This window comes from Mus caroli, unplaced genomic scaffold (assembly GCF_978045245.1).
Source record: "Mus caroli unplaced genomic scaffold, Mus_caroli_1 scaffold_9, whole genome shotgun sequence".
In the NCBI taxonomy this organism is placed as follows: domain Eukaryota; kingdom Metazoa; phylum Chordata; class Mammalia; order Rodentia; family Muridae; genus Mus; species Mus caroli.
The window spans coordinates 58,635,604-58,658,152 of record NW_028227264.1 but is presented as its reverse complement, the minus strand read 5'-3'; the positions used below and the strand labels follow the sequence as shown (position 1 = coordinate 58,658,152).

Below are 22,549 nucleotides of genomic sequence, written 5' to 3'. Positions count from 1 at the left end.
AATTTGCCAGCACCGAAAGGAGACTTTCCCCTGACTCAGAGACAGCTGGGTGGAACCCAGAGAGGGCGCTGTAATCTGTTTGTGATTCAGTTTCTACCCCTGGCAGAGACTACTGAGTTTGTCCCCCTGGAGAGCAGTGTATGCCTTGACTCTACACCCCTCTGTCAGTCCATCATGGGCTCTCGGCTTCTGTCTTGCAGGGAATACCAACAGCATCTTTGCCCTGGACTACATCAGTGGAGCTCTCACCCTGAATGGCCTGCTGGACCGGGAGAACCCCCTGTACAGTCACGGCTTCATCCTGACAGTGAAGGTGAGGCCCACCCTCTGGATGCCACACCTTCTAGACCACTGAGGAACCTGAGACTATCCCCAGCAGTCCGGAGGATAGTCAGGAGGGGGATGGGTGCTTATAAACGCAGGTCTGCCCCACCCTTCACACACACTACCAATGTCTGTCCTGACTGGAGCTTCAATGTCCCTTTTAGGGGTGATGTTTCCCCAGTTTATCAAACAGCAGGCTGTAAGGGAAGAGGTAGGAGCTGGGGTTCCTACCTGGAAGGTGTGGACAAGCTGCCAGCGCCGGGCCTTGCAGCTACCTGCCACTTGTGGCCAGTTTGAATTGAAATCAATGGCTTGCCGAGCCATTCCCTGGGAAGGCTATTGAGGGAATGGATCCTGGTGGGGTGGGGAGGGAGGCAGGGTACCAGGGGCTGCCAAGCCTCAGGCATATATCAGTGGGAGAAGGGACAAATATAGGCCAGGGGCCTTGAGAAAGATCTGCATGAAGGTGAGGGCACAGCTAGGCCTTGCGTGGACCCCCGTTGGCCTTGAAAAAGCCCAAGTCAGCTGTTGGTGTCTGGGTTCTCGTGGCTCACCAGCTCCTTCCTTTCTACGTGTTCAGGTGTGAGCCAGCCCAGGAGATACATAAACAAAGGGTCCCCCATGTGCACTAGCCCCAGACCTTCTTCATAGTCTGCTCCCTCTCAAGAGGGCCAAGGGGTCTGTTCCAGAGGAAGAGAGCCCATCCCTCCACCCAGTACCACCACCACCTCACCTGATGCCCTCTGAATTCTGTGTTCCCACCTTCATACAAAATGTTAGGTGACTGTGCCATTGGGCTGGGCATGTCTCTCTCTGTGCATGGTAGCAGACAGTCTACCCAGGTCTCCCTTGGAGTATCTGGAGCAGTAAATTGGGGGGTCAGAACTGGGAAATTGGTACTTGGGGACCTGAGGCATCTTTAGGTCCTTTCGGCATCTCACTCAGATCTTCCCAGGCCCAGTGATGTTGGGACCACAGTGGGGACTCAGTTAAGTCTTGATCTGTCAGTAGCATACACAAAGCGCTTTATTTTATCATTTTCCAAGCCAAATGGACTCTCTCTGCACCCCTCAGTGGGTGATATCTGTCTAGTCCTCCTGCCCCCCTCCTTGATGGTTCCAGAAGCCCATCACCTAAGTTTGAAACTTCTGGTACAAATTACCCCACCTCTGTGATCCTCAGCATCTTTGTCTGTTCCATGAATGCAGACAGTGGAATCCTCTGCCTGGGGCCATGGTGGGGATTTCATGGGGGGGGGGGGGGTTATACCGACACACATGACAGTGCTGAGAACATCCCCAGTGGGTAAGAGCTGTTCCTGTGACTGTGGACACCTTCCTCTGTCTGCAGGGCACTGAGCTGAATGATGACCGTACTCCGTCAGATGCCACCGTCACCACGACCTTCAACATCCTGGTTATTGACATCAATGACAATGCCCCAGAGTTCAACAGCTCTGAGTATAGTGTGGCCATTACAGAGCTGGCACAGGTCGGCTTTGCTCTCCCTCTCTTCATCCAGGTGGTGGACAAGGATGAGGTGAGTGATGGAGCTCGCAGCCCATCTGCACTTACTGCCTGCCTGGTCTAGGCAGCACTAGCAGGGGGGGCAGGGGTCTGTGCAGCACTAGCAGGGGGACCAGGTATCTGTGCTGCACTAGCAGGGGGGGCAGGGGTCTGTGCAGCACTAGCAGGGGGACCAGGTATCTGTGCTGCACTAGCAGGGGGACCAGGGGTCTGTGCAGCACTAGCAGGGGGACCAGGGGTCTAGGCAGCACTAGCAGGGGGACCAGGGGTCTAGGCAGCACTAGCAGGAGGACCAGGAGTCTCTGACTCCTGCTTTTGATATAATAGTTACCCCTTCCTCACTCACATGGGGACATGCCTTCCTCATCTCATCAACTCCTGAGGCCTAAGGATGTTTAAAAGCAGTTCTAGCATTTTCTCACATTCCAGTGGTTCATACTGTACCCTCTGGAGTGTCCGCAATGTAGCACACACATATGGGCACACATGCATGACACACAGTCCCTATACATGCATGATACATGATATACACATATATATCATACACACACACCATACACACAAATGCATCATACACACCATACATACACATGTTCTACACACAAGCACATGTATGACACACACATGCATGACACACAAATACGTACATGACATATACATGTGTGACACACACATGCATCATACACATTATGCACATACATCACACACATAGACATCACACATGTGTATCACACACCATATACATACAAGCATCACACATATATATCATATACGCTAACACATGTATCACACACAAACCATACCCACATATGTGCTACACACACACACACACACACACATATATATATATATACCCGCACATACCAACACAGGCATCACATACATACATACCACACACATGCATAAAACATACCATACACACACATCCATCACACACACAGACACCAACACATACCACAAACATGCATGACAATACCATACAAACCACACACATACACACAATGTGCATGTGAACCTCAGTGCAGAGTCTAGTCCAGGTTTCTGTGGATTAATATACCTAAGGAACAAGAAATGCCCATATCTGTGTAGCATCCAGGGTCTAGAGCTCATGGACCATGAGTGATCAGCTGAAGGGGGGGGGGCCCTGGGGGGAGGAGTCTTGAACTGAGCCAAGCCATCCAGGAAAACTGGTGGCCCACAGAGGCCCAGAGGCAAGAACCTGCAAGCAGATGGCAGAAGAGGCAATGCAGGGTTTGGGCTGAGGTAGAAGCAAGCGAGCTGAGACACTTATACTTGATCTTGGAGGTAGCACAGGCTCTGTCGCTAAGGGACTTGAGGTTAAGCCCCTCTTGACCAGCTCTGTGGCCGAGGGGACATTAATGACCCTTTCAGAAATTCCCCATGCTCAGGTAGGTGTTCAGGAAGAAAGAAACTGTATCTGTCCAACTCTACTGTAGCAACAAGTTAGCCCTCAGGCACAGGCTGATTCTGGCAGGTTGCCTGCTCGAAGTACTTAGTCTGAGTGGGCACTGGAGAACTCAGTCAGCAGCTTCATAGGTGCAAAAGGATGAAGGAAGGCTGTAGGGCAGAGACAAACTCCGCTGTCTTAGAATGCCCTGAGCCTGCTTGCCACTGGCTGGTCAGCCATAGTGAGTCTCTGGTCCCTCCCTTACTACCTGAAGGCTTTGGAACATGGGGAAAGAGCTAAACCCATGTCTATCCCAGAGGCCAGGATCCCTGCGGAGGAAAAGGAACATGCACAGGACTTGGCCACCTTCTGCTCCCAACGCTGCAGCTCCCCAGTGCAGACAGCCCTGACCCTACACAGGTGTCTAAGAGTCAGAGAGGCCCCCCTCACCTTGAGGGCCTCTGCAGGCTGCAAGCCTGCTGCAGTGTGTGCCAGGATGCTGCTTTGAGTAGTTTTCTGTTGCTGTGATAAAAGCATCTGACAAGACAACTCAAGGAAGGAAGGAAGGAAGAAAGGAAGGAAGAAGGGTTTCTTTGGGCTCACAGTGTGAGGGCGGGTCCTAATGGCTGTAAGAGAAAGGCAACATTGTATCTGAGGTCAGGGAAACAAAAACAGATGAAAACTGGTACTCGGCTCACTTTCTCCTTTGTAGCCAGTAAATCCCTCCCATCAGGTTAATGATGAAGATTGACCGTCCTGTGGTGGGTGGGTATTGGATCCCAATCTACCTTTAGTGGACACTCCACCTAACACAACCACGGACAGGACCTGAAGCCAAGGGCACTTAGAGCAACAGAGGCTGTCCCTGTCCTCTGTCATTTTTCTCCACAGAGGTGACCTTGTCTCTGATAATCAAGGGCTTGCTTCCACTCAGGGTGCTGCTCTTCCAGGGCCCTGTGACACACAGAGTACTAACAAGGACAGGCAGACCAGAGACACCCCCCCCCCAGAGGCCATCAGCCCACCCTCTTGTCTCCCTTGGACTCCACTGGTGGTCAGGCTCAACGCTCAGAGAGAGGGGTACAAGCCTCACTTCTGATATGGATGTTTGACGCTGTCTCTCCTTCTACCCTCAGAACCCTGAGGGGCTCAGGTCTGGCCAGAGAGCAGCATCCAAGGCCAGGACTCTCTGGTTCTAAGGAAGAACACTGTGACCCCGGCTAAGAGCTTAGGCACACAGGACAGGAAGAGGAGGTACCAGCTGCAGCGCAGTGTCTAGAATTGGGAGCAGGACACACTTCTTAAAACAACAAGGCAACTAACTGTCTGAGCGACCGTCTTGCTGTGTTCTTGTTCCAGCATTTATGTCTGAGTTCAAATCTGGCATTGAGTTTGCAGCAGAAAAACATTTTCATTAAGCCAATTATTCTAGTATTTATTCATTTAGTGGGGATAGGATACACTGGCCTGTATCTGTAAGTCAGAGGACAGCTTTGGGAAGTCAGTTCTTCCTTGAAGAATATGGGCTCCAATCATGAAACTCAGGTCATCAGCCTTGGTGGCAAGCACCTTTTACCGGCTAAGCCATCTCTCCTGCTAAACTGAGAACATTTGAATGCAGGAAGAGGACATAGGGAGAGCTCAGGCCTCATGTCCAAGGCTCTACAGAACCACAGGCATTCGTGGGCTGTCCCCACAACTGTGGTCATATGGTAATGAGTGTGCCAGCCTCCCTGATCTTCACTGGATATCCCACTGGTGGGTCTGGAGGCTGTAGGGTCTACAGGATGCAAGACAGGTTTAGTCAGCAGGTCTCCAATGCCTCACACCCTATCCAGAGAAATGCATTGCTCAATATCTGCCCCATAGATGCTAAGCACAGCCAGAAGGTGGTCATGGGCTCCTTCCCAGTTGGGTTCCAGAGGCTGCCTGGGCAGGCTGACCTCAATAGTGTGTGGTGATGAAGTCGGAAAGGGTAGCAGAAAGCAGGTGACCTCTGGGGAAATTTGTGGCAGTAGTGCCTCCTTAGGATGCTGACTTATCTCAGAAGAGCTAAGATGTACCACCAGTGCCCCCAGATCCCAGATTCTGTAGAGCCTGCCACCGTGCCTCGGGCTCTCGTGTGCTAAGCCCCACAATGCAGGGGCTAGAAAGAGGCCCTTGCTCTTCCCAAGGACTCGCAGCTTTGGTCTCCAGGGAGTGTCTCCTTTTGCCAGGCTATAGAACATTCACAGAAAGCAAAGAAGGAGCTGCAGAGTCAGGGGCAGCCAGGGTTTTTTGTCCTATATAACAGTTGAGATGCCAAATAGATGGCTGGGAGGCAGTGGGGTGAGTACTGGAGAAATGAAGGTTGAAGGCCAGCCTTGGTGGGACCCATCTCTGATTCAAATTAAAGACTGTGGCACAGTCACTCTCTGCACCTCTGCAGTTTCAACTGTCCCACGCCCAGAGCTCTGGGGATGCTGCAGTAGATAAGCAGAGAAGTGTCCACTCATTCCCAGCCCAGGCTTTCTCTGGGCTAGCCTGCAGTCTCAGGCCTCTCCTTCAGCTGAGGGTTCCTTGGAAGCCAGCCGTTTCTGCTTAACTCAACCACTCTTCCACACAGACCCAAGGAGGCTGCCTGTGTGGACTGTTTGTGTGGGTATCTTCCTCTGGAGCAGTAAACCAACAAAGGGGTGTTGTGAGACACCCCCACCCACACACCCCGCTTCACCTAATCTGTCTAGATGCTGTCTCTCCTACTCCGCTCTTTTGCAGGAACCTTGCCAGTTGACCTGCAGAGAAAGTGACAGCAGACTGTCACTTTCTTCGTTTTTTTTTCCAAAGAACCCTTAGCCCCCACCCCCCACCCACTCTTTTGGTTGTTTGGTTGGTTTGGTTTGGTTGTGAGTCTTAATGTGGTTGTTGGGAATTGAATTTAGGACCTCTGCTCATTCCAGTCAACCCTGCTTGCTCTGTCCCAAAGATTTATTTATTATTATAAGTACATTGCTGCTGTCTTCAGACACACCAGAAGAGGGCATCAGATCTCATTACGGATGGTTGTAAGCCACCATGTGGTTGCTGGGATTTGAACTCAGGACCTCTGGAAGAGCAGTTAGTGCTCTTGCCCGCTGAGCCATCTCGCAAGTCCTTAGTTTCATATTTTTATGTTTGAGAAAGAGTCTCGCTATGTAGCTCTATGGCCTAGAACCAGTGATTCCCCCTACTTCTGCACCTAGGGGGCTAAAACTATAGGGGTGGGTCAGTGCTCCTCTAAGTCATCTCAGAGCTCTCAGAGTGCAGCTCTGCTGTTCTGTGGACAGTGTCCTTCAGTGCCCTGACAAACCCATCAGGCCCTGAGTCACACACAGCTTGTTCTTAGGGATTTATTAGCTATTCTTCTCTTTGCTGTGACAAAACACCGGATTAAAGCAACTTAAGGAAGGGTTTATTGTGGCTCAGGGTTGGAGGATACAGAGAAGTTATGGTGGCAGGAGCCTCAGGAAGTGGTCACAGTCAGGAAGCAGAGTGGGATGAAGGCTGGCTGGTGCTCAGCTCTTCATTCAGTGTAAGATACTACTGCCCCAATGAGTGAGAATCTTCCCCCTCACAGAGATGTCCTCACAGGCACACCCAGAACCTTGTCTCCTAGTTGATTCTGGACCTTGCCATGTTGACAATATTAATGACCACAGTGATAGAAATCTGTGATTTAAAGTGGGGATGTCGCTCATAGGTAGGACACTTGCCTGCTAGCCATGGCATCTTTGCTCTGCTCCTTACCTGAGGTGTGAGTCCATCTGTGCCTAGCATCGCCTCTGGGACCCATATGAGCTGGGACACACAGCCCTTTGGGTCTTGGGAGATTGCCCAGTAAATAAACAACTTACGTAGCAATTATGAGCACCACATGGCAGCTCACAGCTCTTTGTAACTCCAGTTCCAAGGGATCTGGTGCCCTCTTCTGGCCTCCTCAGGCAACTGGCACACACACACATAACACACACATACACATACACACGGTACATATACTTACATGTAGGCAAAATATCTAAACACATGAAATAAAAATGTAAAAGAGCCTTTAAAGCAAAGCAAAATAAAAAACAAAACCCCAGACCAAGCAGCGCAAGCTTGTCGTCCTAGTGCTGAAGAGACAGACAGGAGGACTCTGGGGCTCTCTCAGGCCAGCCAGCCTAGGAAAATCAGTGTGCTTCAGGTTCAGTGGGACACTCTGACTAAAAATAACATGATCAGGCCAGGCAGTGGTGGCATATGCCTTTAATCCCAGCACTTGGGAGGCAGAGGCAGGCAGATTTCTGAGTGTGAGACCAGCCTGGTCTACAGAGTGAGTTCCAGGACAACCAGGGCTACACAGAGAAACCCTGTCTTGAAAAACCAAAAATTAAAAAAATAACATGATCAGCAACTGAAGAAAGTACCTGGCATCAACCTATGGCCTCTACACACGTGTACATACAGACATGTGTGCATGGCCACATACACATGCACACGTGCGCGCATACACACACACACACACACACACACGCACGCACGCACGCACACGCACACAATCCTTGTATCTTTTTCTCCTCTTGAGGCAGGTTTATTGACGCTAATGTTGATCTTGAACTTGAGATCTCAGCCATCTTCTACCACACCTGGCTTTAACTCGGTGGACCCGAGTACCCATCACAGGAGGAAGACAGGGTGTGGAGGCTTCCAGTGGCCCATGTCATATACCCTCTTGTATTAGCTGGACCTGGTGCCTCTGTGGCTCCCCCTGACCTCCTCCCAGGCAACCCCTGCCTTTCTACATTTGGTGCCATCCAGGGTACTCACACTGGTAGGATAAGAGAGCCACCAGGTTCAAGGTCAAAAGGACCCTGAAGCAAAGTTGCTCTTCCATCCCTGGCTCTGCCCCTTTGGCCCTGGATGGCCTCAGAGTGACAACAGAAACTTCATGGAACTGCTGTGAGGGAAAGTTAGAACAGAACCTGCCTCAACCCCTTCTACCCACGAGGTAAGCCCAGGCTGTGTTGTTTGCCCTTGCCAGGAAAGAAAGATTCAGAGAGGTTAAGGGGCTTGCCCAAGGTCACATAACAAATAGATTATAGTTTGGGTGGAATTTGACCTTGAACTCCTGATTCTGCATTTCTCACTTGTGCCTCGGGCTCCTTGGTTGGAGATATAGCTGCCCCATATCTCAAAATCCTATTTACATCCAACTCTGCTTTGAAATAGCAATACATGGCAGGCATCTTTGCCTCTAAATATACTTGCTGCATGAATTCCAAAGCAGATAGATGACTACACAGCCCCTTTAAAATACCCAGTTAACTGTTTCAAAACAGTCAGTTGACTTGGTATCCCCTTTATTTTATTTTATACAATTAAAAACACTCCAATAGAGCCGGGCGTGGTGATGCACGCCTTTAATCCCAGCACTCAGGAAGCAGAGGCAGGCGGATTTCTGAGTTTGAGGCTAGCCTGGTCTACAAAGTGAGTTCCAGGACAGCCAGGACTATACAGAGAAACCCTGTCTCGAGAAAAACAAACAAACAAACAAAACCAAAAAACAAAAACACATTCCAATAGGATAGAGATGTGGCCGCATTGGTAGAGTAAGTGACTGGCGTACTCGAGGCCCTGGGTTCAGTCCTCAACAGCTCAGACACCAGGAAATGTGGTAGTGCAGGCCTGTAGTCTCAGAGGATCAGAAGTTCCAGGTCAGCCCCAGCTACACAGAGGGTTTGAGGCCAGCCTGGGTTAGAGATCCTGTCCAAAAAAAAAAAATATATATATATAGATAGATAGATAGATAGATAGATAGATAGATAGATAGATAGATAGATAAGATCGGCGGGTTTCAGTAGGTTTCTAGGAAGGATCTGTAGCATTAAAAAAAGAAAAGAATGAGCAAGGCAGAAGGAGGTGGTGGCACACGCCTTTAAGCCCAGCTCTCAGAAGGCAGAGGCAAGCAGATCTCTGTGAGTTCAAGGGCAGCCTAGTCTACAGAGTGAATTTCAGGATAGCCAAGGCTACACAGATAAACTCTGTCTCAAAGAAACCAACAGCAAAAAAAGGGGGGGGGAATAAGCAAGTCTGTGCTTCACTGGGAGCCCCCATTTTCAGTACCTGCAACCCCCCCCCCCCGTGTCTCTCCCCCTCCCCTTCTGCCTCCCCCACCCCTACCAGGCTTTTTGGTTTTGGTTCTTTTGGCCCCGCAGGCTCTCTGGTGTAAGTCCAGTCAGCATCCTCAGCATGTCTCTGCATACCTGGGTGAAGCCAAGACACCTTGGTCCCTGTCACACATTCAACTGACAGACCATCACTCAGACCGCTGTTTCTCTGGGCTCTGTGTGATAGATAGTATCTCCCCAACACATTGTTTGTTTGTGGTGAACACATTAGGCACACCCCCGCCTCTTTAGAAACTAACCCTAGCTACCCTGAATTTGATTGTCTAAGTCACTTATTTAGGAGCAAAGAGAAGGAATGTGAGACCAGGTTACCAATGGTAGGCATGGACTCTCTGTGAGGGTGTGGCCATCCACTGTCTAGCCACACCCTCCCCAACCCTTCTAGGCAAATAACTAAGACGGAGCTGTCAATCACCATGAAGTTTGAAGGGAGTAGGAGATGATATCTCCAGTTCTGTCTCCTATCCAGTGCCCCCAACCCCCTCCACTGCCTCCCACACAGAGCTATGAGAAGGAGCCGGGGAGAGGCCTCAGGTCCAGGGAGAAACCATGGCAGCAACTTCTGCTTCCGGAGTCATGGTCCCTCCCCCAAGACGGAGGTTCTCCGGGTAGATATCCATCGCCTGCAGAGCCTATCAGCTCTAGAAGGGGATGCCCCAGGAGCAGGGCAACCCCGTCTGCGTTTCCCATTAATTTCTCTCTGGATGCCTTTGTGAAGTCTCTTCTTGCTGCGATTGTGATTATTGGGATTTTTTTTTTTTTCCTGGCTTTGGCTGCATTCTCCAATCCCCGCCCTGTGATTCCTCCCAGATCGCAAAGCTCCAGCCCTCCCTGAGAACCAGAGGGTGGCCTGGTGTGACTCAGATACCTCCTCACTTAAGTGTCATCACAGATGTAATTAGCATGTGATTTGCACTGGTCCCTGCCTAGTTGGGAGTGGGGACAAGTGATATACCCGCTGGGAAACACTGGTTCCAGAGTGTTGTCCCCCTTCCCCTGTCAGAACACACCTAAGATCCCTGAGCTGCAGAGGCGGGGGAAGGGGGGTAGTTCCCTTTACATCTGTTTTCCAGGCAGACCCTTTCCCATGATCCTCCATGCCCAAACCTGAGCAGACCCAGTGGGAAGTAGTGAGACTTATTTTATCTGAAAAGTCACATCCCTAAAACAGCACTTGGTCTTCTGAAAGCACTGGTGGGATCAGAAGCAACTGGCAAACCTTGTCCCCCACCCTTAGGCTATCTGTTGCCTGGCTCATGCCTCCCATGATGCCCCGTCCCCCTGGCCCATTCTCTCTGGAACAATGTCTTTTTCCCACGCTCCCCTCCCTGCCCAGTTCATTCACACTGTTCATCTCACACATGACGTTGCTGCTCCCTTTGGGCAGCCTCAGCTCCCAACATGGGTAACTGAAGAAACAGAACGAGGCAGGCAGGTGGCAGTTCAGATGCTGGAGCTGCTGAGGAAGGGACGTTGCAAACTCAAGTCACCCAATACTTTGGCTCTACTTTAATTTGGGATTGGGGGTGGTGATCGAGATAGGGTTTCTCTTGCTGTCCTGGAACGCACTCTGTAGACCAGGCTAGCCTCGAACTTCACAAAGATCCACCTACCTCTGCCTCCCAGGTGCTGGGATTAAAGCCACATGCCACAATCACCCCAACTAAATTAAACTTTTTAAAAAGGGCCAGGGATGCCACTGGGCTAGAGAGACTGTCCAGTCTGTGGGAGGCTCTGAGTTCAGTCCCTAACATTGCAGGATGAATGAGTCAATAGGAAAACAGCACAGCAGGGAATACAAAGATAACTTGGAGAAAAGGAAGCTGGGGCCAGGGTTGTAGCTCTCTTGGTAATATGCTTGCCTAGCATGTAGGAAGCCCTGGGTTCGATCCCCAGTGCTGCAGAAAGCAGCTCCAGTGGCTAGGAGCTGGGAGCAGGAGGAACAGGAGGAACAGGAGGAGCATAAGTTCAAGGCCACCCTCTGTTAGGTAAGAAGTTAGCAATTTGGGGGCCTGCTCGGGGGGGGGGGAGGAGTGATTGTATGTGCAAGTGTGCGTGCGTGCGTGCGTGCGTGCGTGTGTGTGTGTGTGTGTGTGTTATGATGTTAGGGTGCTCCAGAGAAAGGGGGCTCCTCTCTGCTCTCTGCTAAGATGTCATTGAAAGAGAGACCTCTGCAGTGAAAACATTTAGTGGAAGGATATTATTATAGGCAGAAGAAAGCCTGAAGGTATGGCTCTGAGGCAGGAGCATGCCTCTCTGTCAAGGAAGAGGATGTACTCAGTCCCAGCACTGGGGAGGCAGAGACAGGAGGTTTCCGGAGCTTGCTGGCTAGCCAGCCTGGCTGAATTAGTAAACTTCAGATTCAGTGAGGGCTTGTGTCTCAGAACTTACAGTGGAGAGCAGTTGAGGACACCTGGTGTGGTCCTCTGCATGTACGTTCATGTGCACACATAGCCACATCCATGTACTCACATATGTCACATGTGCACACAGGCGCATGCACACAGAGGTAAAGATGGCAGCATTAGGGGACAATCAGGTATATTCAAGGGTATTGTCCTGAGAGACACTGGCTACCAGATGATACAGTCTGTGTGACTCTGTGACATTCCCAAAGAACACAGGAGCTCTGTGACTGACAGCAGGGGTTACAAAGACTTAGAACAAGGCAGGGATCTTTATTTTGGGGGGGTAGGGATAGGAGAATTGTTTGGGGCCCTAGCTTAGTGGAGGGGAGATAGGAACCTATACGTGCATTGTTATTTATAGAACAAAAACTGTTATACCACATGCTAACTTATGAAGTATTGCAGATATCCCCATCCCCCCAAAAATCACGAGATGAGAGGAGTCACCATCAAGTGTACCTTTAGGGCTTCTAGACTAGATGACACCACCCCCTTCCTCAATGTTTTCAATCAGCAATCCTGTAGTATGCATATGATAGACAGGCATCTCTGGTTCAAGCTTGACGGGCAACCCATAGCCAGGTGGGGAAACTGAGTCAGACAAACCAGAACAAAGAAGGGACAGAGGTTGCAGGACTGAACCACACGGAACACAGGACACGTGCTGCACTGGGTCCCAAGGGCACAGACTCTGTGCTCAGAAATCAGAGGAGGAGGAGGGGAAAGAAAGAAGGAGGGAGGGAGGGAGGGAGGAAGGGAAGGAGGGAGGGAGAGAAGAGGGAGGGAGATGTGAGGGAGGAAAGGGGGAAGAGGAAGGAAGATAGGAGGGAAGGAAGGAAGGATGCCTTAAGACAACAGACTGAAGGTCAGGTGTAGCTAGCCTATGAGAGATTCCCACAATGCACTTGACCATGGGCTGCAAACTGGGAACTGTTCATTTAAACACACCTCCATTGGCCTCTGTGTGAGTACATTATGACTCCCAGAAGAGCTGGGTCAGGCAGAGGGAGGTGTGCTCGCACAGGTGAGGAGCACCTGCCGCCTCCCGCAGCACTACACCCATCCGGGATGAAAATGATGGCTCTCTAGTGTTCTTCCCTCAAAGTGCCAGCTGCCAGTCGGATTGAATTAGATTTCACAGGCTTGTGCTGGTTTTTTTTTTTTTTCTCCCAATACGTGGAATTCACCAGCAAATTACTCTTAAAGAGGGAAAATCAATCATTTGGAGCGGAGATAAGCTGAAGGCGAGGCAGCCTGGGATTGATCCCATCTGTGCAGGCGTGTGTGGAATTCGATGGGTAACCTGGGGCACCAAGGAGAAGAGAGGAGAGATGAAAGGAGAGAGAGGCTCTTAGTCCAGTCCGTCTGGGCCAGAGTAACCAGGGGGCTCACATGTCTCCTTGTGGAGACAGGACAGTCTAAGACCAATGAGCTGGAGGATTTGGTTGCATGGCAAGAGACACTTCGTGGTTTATAGATGGTCATCTTCTCCCTGTATCCACACAAAGCAGAAAGGGTAAGGGTGGCCCTGGGGTTCCTTTCATATGTGCCATCAGGAGCTGGCATCCTGATCAGGAAGATTCCACCCACACACCCAAACCACCTCCCAGAGGCCTGCCCTCCTTTGAGATTAGGGTTTTGATATGGGCATGGGCGTGGAGTGGCGAGTGACCCTGAATGTCTATGGTTTCAGACAGGAAGCGAAGGGACAGGAAGGGGAACAGAGAGTGGGAGAGGAGACGAGAGAGACAGAGGGTGGGAGGAAACGCTTCAGTCAGAGGACATCAAGTAGTTCATGTTTGTGGGTGCGTAGGAGAAGCCCCCAAAGCAAAAGTACCATTTTACAGACTGGGAAACTGAGGCACAGGAAAAGATCTTCCCCTCTCACACAGCAATGGGTGGTAGCTCCAGAAAATACATACTCTCAGCTTTAGGTTTGTCCGCTTGGAGGCCCAAACCTGAAAAGGCAAGACTTGGGGTGAGAGGAGACCCAGAAAGAGGGCAGTAGCCTTGGCTCTGTGGGGAGAAAGGGGACCCTCTGAGCTGTTGGGGGCCAGACAGACCTAGAACTCAGGAAAGGTCAGTGGGATCCAACTGCTGACCATGGGAGACATTTGACCCAAGGACCCCAAGGGGAGCTGGAGACAGAGTCGGCGAGCACCACTGGGTTCTGGTGCTTTCTGGACTTGGTCATCCAGACGAGCCTCGGGGTGCAGTGGGCGTTTGGCCCAGGGCAGCAGGGACAGAAGTCTAGGGTGGGAGGGAGAAGCGGCTGACTCTAAGGGAGAGGGGGAGGGGGTCTCCTCCCTGCCAAGGCCACTTCACCAAGTCTGATTGGGATTAATTAAGCGGAAGATGGGACAAAGGAGTGATAAAGAACACAGCTTGTCAGCTTTGATTTTCTGCCACTCAATAGCATGGATGAGCTCAACAAACAGCAAGAGGATGGAGCCCTGCAGTCCATGCTGAGGGTGGGAGTGGATGGATGGTCCCTGCATCCTTCACATCCATTGTGGGTCCCCCTCTGCCTGCCCCTCCCTGCCCTAGCCAAGGTCTCAACTCTGCCCACCTCCAGAGTCCCTCCCCTCTCACCCCATGCCTACTAGAACTCTGGAAATGGCTTTCCTAGATGAGCGTCTGTCCAGGCAGCTACCAGGATGTCACAGTTTGTCCTCAGTATTCTGCCTGGTGGACAGCACTTCTCCCTCCACCAACCCCATTTTGCAGACAAGGAAGGCAGGTCTAATGGGAAAAAAATCATTTGCGTGAAACTGCAGATCTAAGGAGGGAGATGCCTCGGGTCTGACTGCTCAGGGCATCTAAATTTCGTCTGTGGTGTATGCATGTGCAAAGGCATATATGTGGAAGCCAGAGGTTTCCCTTGGGGGCTTTCTTTCCACCTTATTGTTTGAGACAGACTCTCTCATTACTTGTAGCTTATGAATTCTGACTGATCAGCAAACCCCAGAAATCTTTCTGCCCCTGCCCCTGCCCCTAGTGCTGACATTACAGGAGCACTCTGCACCTGGTGTTTCCATAGGTGCTAGGAATCGAACCCAGGACCTCAGGCTTGCAAAGCAAGTACTTTACTCCCTCAGCCATCTCCCTAGTCCTAATGTTAACAAACATCACTAAACTTCGGTGTTACCCACCAGGTGTATGCTCACAGACTCCCCTGTGGTAGATCTGAGTTCTAGACAGCATTTCTAAAGGGCATGGCACTGACTCTGGGGACCCTCTCTGTACCCCACTTCCTTATCCCAGGCCTCAGCACAGGCTAAAGGGCTCTCACCAGCCCACTGAGCTCCCAGAAGCCTCTGGGAAGAAGGGCTCAGTTCATGTCAGAAAGGGCAGGCTCCATCCACCGCACTCCCTTTAGAGATGGAGATGGAAATGTGCAGACAGAGGGTAGAACCTGGCAAGGATGTTTAGGGGTTGGAGCCCTGAAAACTAAGAGTTTTATTATCATCCTTGGTGTTTTATTATGCTCTTGGTGTTTAGGCCAGGGATGGTAGAAGGGGATTTTGAATATTTATCTCCTACTCAAATACTCCTGGCTGGAGGCTTATTCATGAGGGTGTAACCAAAGCTTGGATTTAGACACTAAATTTTTTTAAATAGTTTCAGAATTGAATCTCTAGATTTTTATGGTCGAAGTAGGCTATAGCCATCCCCTAAGTTTTTAGGGTTACATCTTTAAAAGAGGGAGCATTATAGTGGTCTGAGTTGGGGTTCCGTTGAGGTCCATAAAGAGAAAGGCACATCCTATAACAGAGAAGCCAAGATTCCAGGGAAAGTGAGCCACCAGGTCACTGGCCTGGCACTGCCAGTGACCAACAGCAGAGAGCAAAGAGTCTACTGTGTTACCATAGTAACGCATCTGTGCTTGGGCTAGGGGACTGGTCTGCAGGTCTCAGGCCCTGGAGGAGGCCTGGGCATCAGTAGGGGGATGCATGGAGACCTTCCTCACTCTAGGAACCTGAGTACCTATAGAGGGATGGAGGATGTTCAACAGACCTCAGTTCATGGGCACAAAGCATTGCTGGAGAAGAAGTCAGGCCAACCTTCCCCCACCCAACGCAGGTCCCTTGTCCCTATCTGGTGAGAGCCTTAAGAACCAGCATTTGCCCCATGACCACCCCATGAAAAACTGAGGCGAGCACTTGTCCACTGTGACACAGCACTGGACCCAGTTCCACAGGCTTAGTGGCAAGGGGCAAGGGCAGGGCCTGCTCTGGCCACACCGGGTGGCCCTCCCCTTCCAGAAACTGGGAGTGGGGGCAAGGTGAAGGGAGGTGGCCCAACAGTCTCTGCTGGCAGCTGGCTGATAAGGAACTGCCCTCTGCAGGGGGCCAGAAGGCTGTAGTCACCAAGAGTGATTGGGGAAAGGCAGCAGCGGGGAGCCAGGAATGATTTCAATGTATAACCCTTCCTAAGAGATACATAAAACCAAGCCTGGGAGAGGTCTCCAGCCAGCAGCCCCTGGCTGCCAGGCCTTGGGAGCAGGCTGCAGCTCTTAGAGACCACAGCCCCACCAATCAGCCCTTCTGATCACCTCACGCAGAGTAGAATTTAATCCCCCGCCCTGCAGGCTCCTCTCCACACACACTAGGCTCCCTTTTGATGTTCTTTTTATCTTCCTTTCTAACCAAGTCGCCCTTTAACAACTCTGAAAGTGCCTCCTGTCACCTCCAGCAGCAGGATGGCAGCTCTAATAAAGGGACAAGTGAGAATGGGAGGGTCCTGGTGACTCAACAGGTAGCGAGGACTGGGACTGACACCCTTTCTTTACCACCTGTGGCGTGGGAAGTGGAGGGGGAAACTAAGACTTAAAAGACAGGACAGACCAGAATTCAAATCCTTCCCTGATGGGTGTGTATATTGAATAGCTGTCCTCTCTGTCTCTTGTAGAGGGCCTGGACAAATGTTGATGTCACACAGGTGTGTGTCACACATGTTGAGGCCTAAAGTTGGAAGCTATTGAGACAAAAAGGCTCCCTGGCCAGGGTTGTAGTTAAAAGAGTTTTACACCAAGTCAACAAAACAAGGTGGGTTTCTCTCACACACGCCCATCCCTGCGCAGATGAGTTCCCGCTTGGGTCTGGCAGGAACTGGCCCTCCAGAACGGACAGGGAGAGCATGCGAAATGGGTTAGTAGTGATTCCCAGGTGATTCTGAGAACCTTCAGAATAGCAGCACAGAGTCCTGACAAGTAGGGGCTCAGGCTTGAGCCCCTGGGGGGTAGATCCAGGAGAGGAGATCGGGAGTGGACAGACCTTCGTATCTGAGACCCACAGAAGTCTTGTCAAGAGGCCGGAGAAGGGGCTGGGAAGCTGGTGGGTTAGTAAAGCAAGCGCCTGCCACATATGCACAGGGACTTGAGTTTGATCTCCAGCTCCCACCAAAAAGCCAGGTTTGGTAGCCCAGGATTAAAGTCCTAGTACTGGGAAGGTAGAGGCAGTACCCTGGGGCTCCCTGGCCGGCCAGCCTCACCAAGCTGGCCACACGGGTGAGCCACTGGATCCCCCAGCAAGACTGCATCAGATCACCCTGAGGCACCCGGGGATGAACCCTGAGATGGATGTCTGACCTCTACACCCATGCGCGCAAACAGTCACAGGCACACATGCATCTACACAAGAATACTCCCAAAGACGCGTCAGCCAGGGAGCTACCCTGAGGGTTTACACAAACGCTGTGCTGTGTGGAGCTCATGATGTCCCTCCAAGAGGCTTTTCAGTTCCCGTGGTTGACCTCAGCAACTGGGCACCCCATCTCTCTCTTTGTGCTTCCCGCAACATCCCCTGTTGTTCTATCCCATCGGGCAGATCATTCTAGTTAAGGCTCAAACTTGCTCATGCCTTGGTTGCTGGTTCCCGGTGGCTCTCACATATTGGCACACATTGAGATACCTGGAGAACTGTTACAATGCAGTGCTGGGACCCACTCCAGAGTCTCTGGTTTAATTGACCTAGGAGTAAATGGTCCACGAATGTGCTTTCTAGCCTTTTCCAAAGGAATGGGAATAGCGATACTGTAGAGAACCAGGACCAGACTCTGAGAAAGCCTCTCCTGTACTGATCCTGAATGTTCACCACCCCGTCCCATAGCCCAGACGCCTAGACGGAATAAAAAGGGGGACTGGGGATTCGGCTCAGTTGGCAGAGGGCCAGGCTTGCCTGGCATGAAGCCCTGGGTTAAGTCCCCAGCACTGAATAAACTAGGCATGGTGGCATGCACCCATAATCCCAGAATTGAGGAGGTAGAAGCTGGGGGATCCAGAATTTAAGGTTATCCTCAGCTACATAGCAAGATGAATACCAGCCCGAGATACAGGAGACCCTGATTCAAGGTCATGGGGCAGGATAAAGGACAAACACAGCTGTCTGGGACATTCTCTCTCTGCTTCTTGGCTGGCAAGGCGTGAGTGACTCTGTTCTCCAAACCCTCCCTGCTCTGCTGGACTGAAGGTCCTCAGACTGAGAGGCCTAGCAAAGTGTGCCTCTCTCAGGTCACTTCTGTCAGGCATTCTGTCATAGCAACCAGAAGCCTGTCACCTCTGGTGACGATATTGCTTACCAAGGGACCAACATGCTCCTTACCTGCTGCATCCTGCCACTGTGGTGGGGAAAACCCTATGTCAGAACCCTGCTCCTTTGCCCTGTGGGGCAGGGTGCCCTGAGCTGGAACCCGGGCCTGGGCTCTTTACCAACTGCCACCTTCCAGCCACCCTGAGTAGCTCCAACCTCTCTGAGGGGTCTTCACCTCCACCCTGCCCGCTCCCTCAGGAAGAAGGGTGCGAGGGAGAACTGTGGCCTTGCCTTCATATACCTAGGATGTATGCAAGGCTCCCAGCATGACAAGTGACCAGGGAGACTGATGATGCAATGGGGGATGCTCAGCAGCCTCGAAGAGAACTGAGGAAGGGCTGGGGCAAGGGTTCTACCAGTAAGGTGCCCGTTGAGCAAACACGAGGAATTGAGTTCAAATCCTCAGACTCTATATGCAAAGAAAGCTAGGCACACGGTGGCTTGTGCTTGTAACCTCAGCACTGGGTCAGGAGAGGGAGGGAGACAGGTGGATCCCTGAGGCCAGCCAGCCTAGCCCAGGTGATAAATCTCAGGATCAGTGAATGGTCCCATCTCAAAAATAAAGATGGAATGCAATCGGGGAAAGACATCTGTGGTTGACCTCTGCTCTCTACACATATGTGCACATGTGCAATTGTGTGTGCGTGCGTGCACACTCCCATATACATAGACCTACACTAGCAAACACCTATACCATACAGCACAACACAGACAGAAACACACTAGAGGCAGGGCAAGGCAAATAATCTTCAGACCTCTCAAAGGCTGGGAGCCACACCAGCAGGGAGTGCTCAAAGCTGTCTGTGGCCATCCCCGTCAGCAGTGGCACCTGGGCATGGGTCCCCATGATGGAACTATAAGAGGAGGAAGAATGTGCTTCTGTTTGTGTCTCATGGAGGTATTGATGTCTGTGCACAAAGAAGTCTATCCCTTGGTGTGGGCCTCTTGGGGCAAGGACCTGGGAACAAGGGAGGGGCCACCTTTGGGGAGAAACATGAAACAGTTGGAACAGTTCCTAAGTTTCTGGCTTTCTTCTTCTTCTTCTTCTTCTTCTTCTTCTTCTTCTTCTTCTTCTTCTTCTTCTTCTTCTTCTTCTTCTTCTTCTTCTTCTTCTTCTTCTCCTTCTCCTTCTCCTTCTCCTTCTCCTTCTCCTTCTCCTTCTCCTTCTCCTTCTCCTTCTCCTTCTCCTTCTCCTTCTCCTTCTCCTTCTCCTTCTCCTTCTCCTTCTCCTTCTCCTTCTCCTTCTCCTTCTCCTCCTCCTCCTCCTCCTCCTCCTCCTCCTCCTCCTCCTCCTCCTTCTCCTTCTCCTCCTCCCCTCCTCCTCCTCCTCCTTCTTCTCCTCCTCCTCCTCTTCTCCCCTTCCTCCTCCCCTCCTCTTCTTCTGCCTCCTCCTCTTATGCCCCCTCCTCTTCTTCTTCCTTCTTTTCCTCCTCTGTGAACGCCTCTTTTTTCTTTCTCTACTTCCTCTTTTCCTCCTCCTTCTCGTCCTTCTCCCCTTCTTCCCTTCCTCCTTTTCCTTCTCCTCCTTCTACTTCTTCATTTTCTGAATGTGAAAATAAAAGGACAGCCGTGGTGGGTGCTGATTTCTGCAGGGTTTCTCTCCAGGATTCTGGAAGCAGAATGTGGGGCCATGGCCCCTTACCTCACAGCTCACTCTAGGGACACATGGGCTGCAGGAGGGCACAGAAAGGAAGATACATGACCTCCTATGACCTCACCTTCCCTACCTCACCCCAGCTCGTGATCCACCCTCTTTCCTCTCCCCTCCAGCACCCCTGCCTTGGCTGTGGACTCAGACCTGAGGGTTCTGTCTCTGTACCATAGGCTAGGATCCCAGGGTCCCTTTCAGCCTCTGTCCTTTACCCTGGCTAGTGATTCACTGCTTTCTCTCTCTGTTTCCTTCTTTCCTCCCTGTGTGGCTCTCTCTGGCTCCTCCTTGTCCCTGCCTCTTTGACTGATGGGTTCCATGGACAGAACTTGGTAAGTGAGGCTTGGTAAGGGCAGGGAGGCCTGGGGGTGAGGTGGGAACATCACAGAGAGCCTTCTTCTGCCTGAGCAGGCCCAGTCCAGACACTCCCAGCTCCTCAGGCCTATGAGTGCTGTGGTCAAGAGGCCAGGGTTCACAGGAGACAGCCATTGGTGTTCAGAACTGTCACACTCCATTGCCTTTGCTATTAGTGTCCTTTCGGGCATTTAATTGGTCCCCTCTGGCTGATGGGATGGATCCTACTAGAGAGACCTTAAAATTCTGCAACCCAAGAGGCTCAGAATAGCACTGTCTGTACAGTAGTCTCCAGGAAGCTGTTCTGGGCTGGGGGCTCTGGAATGCCCTCCCAACCTTCCTTGACCCCAGAATAGGCTGAAAGGGGCTCACAGCGCTTGGCCTATCACTGGGCTCCAGGGTGCTCCAGGGAATCCAGCTTCTGGGACTAGAGATGCCTAGTGATCCCCTCTCGCCATGAAGATCTAGCAGAAGGGAGCTCCCCAAAATCTCGGGTTCATGATAATGCTGTAGCCCTATGTTCAACCACAAGAGGCCTGTCTATTTGGGTGGAGCATCAGATGGATGGCTTACATTGGAGCCAGAAACTCATTCTCAGGTTGATGATCACTAATCATTTATAGCCAAGGACAGACAGACACACATGACAGGGGTACACACCCCATGGAGAGGAGTTCCCCATGCAGCAGGAAAGGCCAGACCCCTTCAGCAAGCCCAAATATCCGCTTCACTTCAGCCTTGGCTGCACCCACTGAGCTGAGCTGAGATCACGTGGCCCTGAGCCCTGCCTCCACTCCCATGAGCCTCCTTGTCTAGTAAGTGTAATTCCCTACAGGAAAACTGAGATGGGTAAAATATTGCAGTAGAAGAAAAGTCTGCACACTGAACACCAAATCAACAGAATAGAGCAGCTGATGCAGCAGCCTTAGTGGGGGTCTCTGGGGTGCAAGGCACACCATAGTGTTCTTTGTCCCCTAGATTCCTCGGTCACCCTCCCACCTCCGTGTCATGCATAACAGCCCAATGCACTCCTTAACATATTTTCCCTGTCCTCTTCAGTCCCAGCCCACCATAGTCACCTCATTTTTTTTTTCTTTCTCTACTTTTCATTTCTCACCTCTCCCTTCATCTCCCTCGGATCTTTTTGTTTGTTTGTTTTGTTTTTTGTTGTTTTGTTTTGTTTTGTTTTGAGACAGGGTTTCTCTGTGTATCCCTGGCTGTCCTGGAACTCACTCTGTAGACCAGGCTGGCCTCAAGCTCAGAAATCCGCCTGCCTCTGCCTCCCAAGTGCTGGGATTAAAGGCGTGCGCCACCACTGCCCGGCTCCCTCGGGTCTTTGATTGACTGAACTTTATTTTTACACTTTACTTGTTTAGTCAGTGATAGAGAGGCCTGCAGGTGTCATGACATGCACGTGGAAGTCAGAGGACAGCATGTAGGGATCATTTGTCTTCTAATATGTGGGTCGTGGGGATTGAACTCATGTCTTTGGGCTTGGTGGCAAACCCATTTACTGTCTGAGCATTGAGCCATCTCTTCAGCACTGCCTGCAGGTTCTCATCCTGGCAGATTCCTCTCCCTCTTTACATCCCTTAGTGTAGAAAGGATCGGGAGGTGGAGAATGAACCAGGAGAGAGACACTTAGTATATGACAGACAAGAATGACAGAAAGTGTCCAGAGGATGCTCCTTGGGCCTTAGAGATGGAGATGGGCTGGCTAGCAGGTGGAAAGACCTTCCTGAGCACGTGCATCCTCCACTGCCCCACAAAGTGGAGTCGCTGACATCACCCTCCAGCATCCTCTACTGCTGCTCCAGTCTGGCTCTACCCTCTGCACCCTTTGCAACTGGCTTCTTCACTCTCACACAGGGTCTGAACAGCATGTTCGAGGTGTACCTGGTGGGCAACAACTCCCACCACTTCATCATCTCCCCAACCTCCGTCCAAGGGAAAGCGGACATCCGCATCCGAGTGGCAATCCCACTGGACTACGAGACTGTGGACAGATACGACTTTGACGTAAGCCTCCATCAGCATCTCCTCGGGCTGCCTGGGGAGGTTGAAGGGAAGGCTGAGGAGGATGGAGTAGCGCCCCTAAGTCCTACC

The 22,549-nt window shown here is 51.3% G+C and overlaps 1 protein-coding gene across 1 annotated transcript in view; it reads left to right on the top strand.

Moving 5' to 3' along the window:
- Positions 1–22,549, top strand: part of Cdh23 (cadherin related 23) — a 383,664-nt gene that overhangs the window by 197,831 nt on the left and 163,284 nt on the right. Inside the window, exons 10-12 of the mRNA XM_029482781.2 lie at positions 201–313; positions 1,675–1,863; positions 22,313–22,462. Coding sequence (XP_029338641.1) covers positions 201–313; positions 1,675–1,863; positions 22,313–22,462 — 452 coding nt within the window. The remainder of the gene's footprint in view (positions 1–200; positions 314–1,674; positions 1,864–22,312; positions 22,463–22,549) is intronic.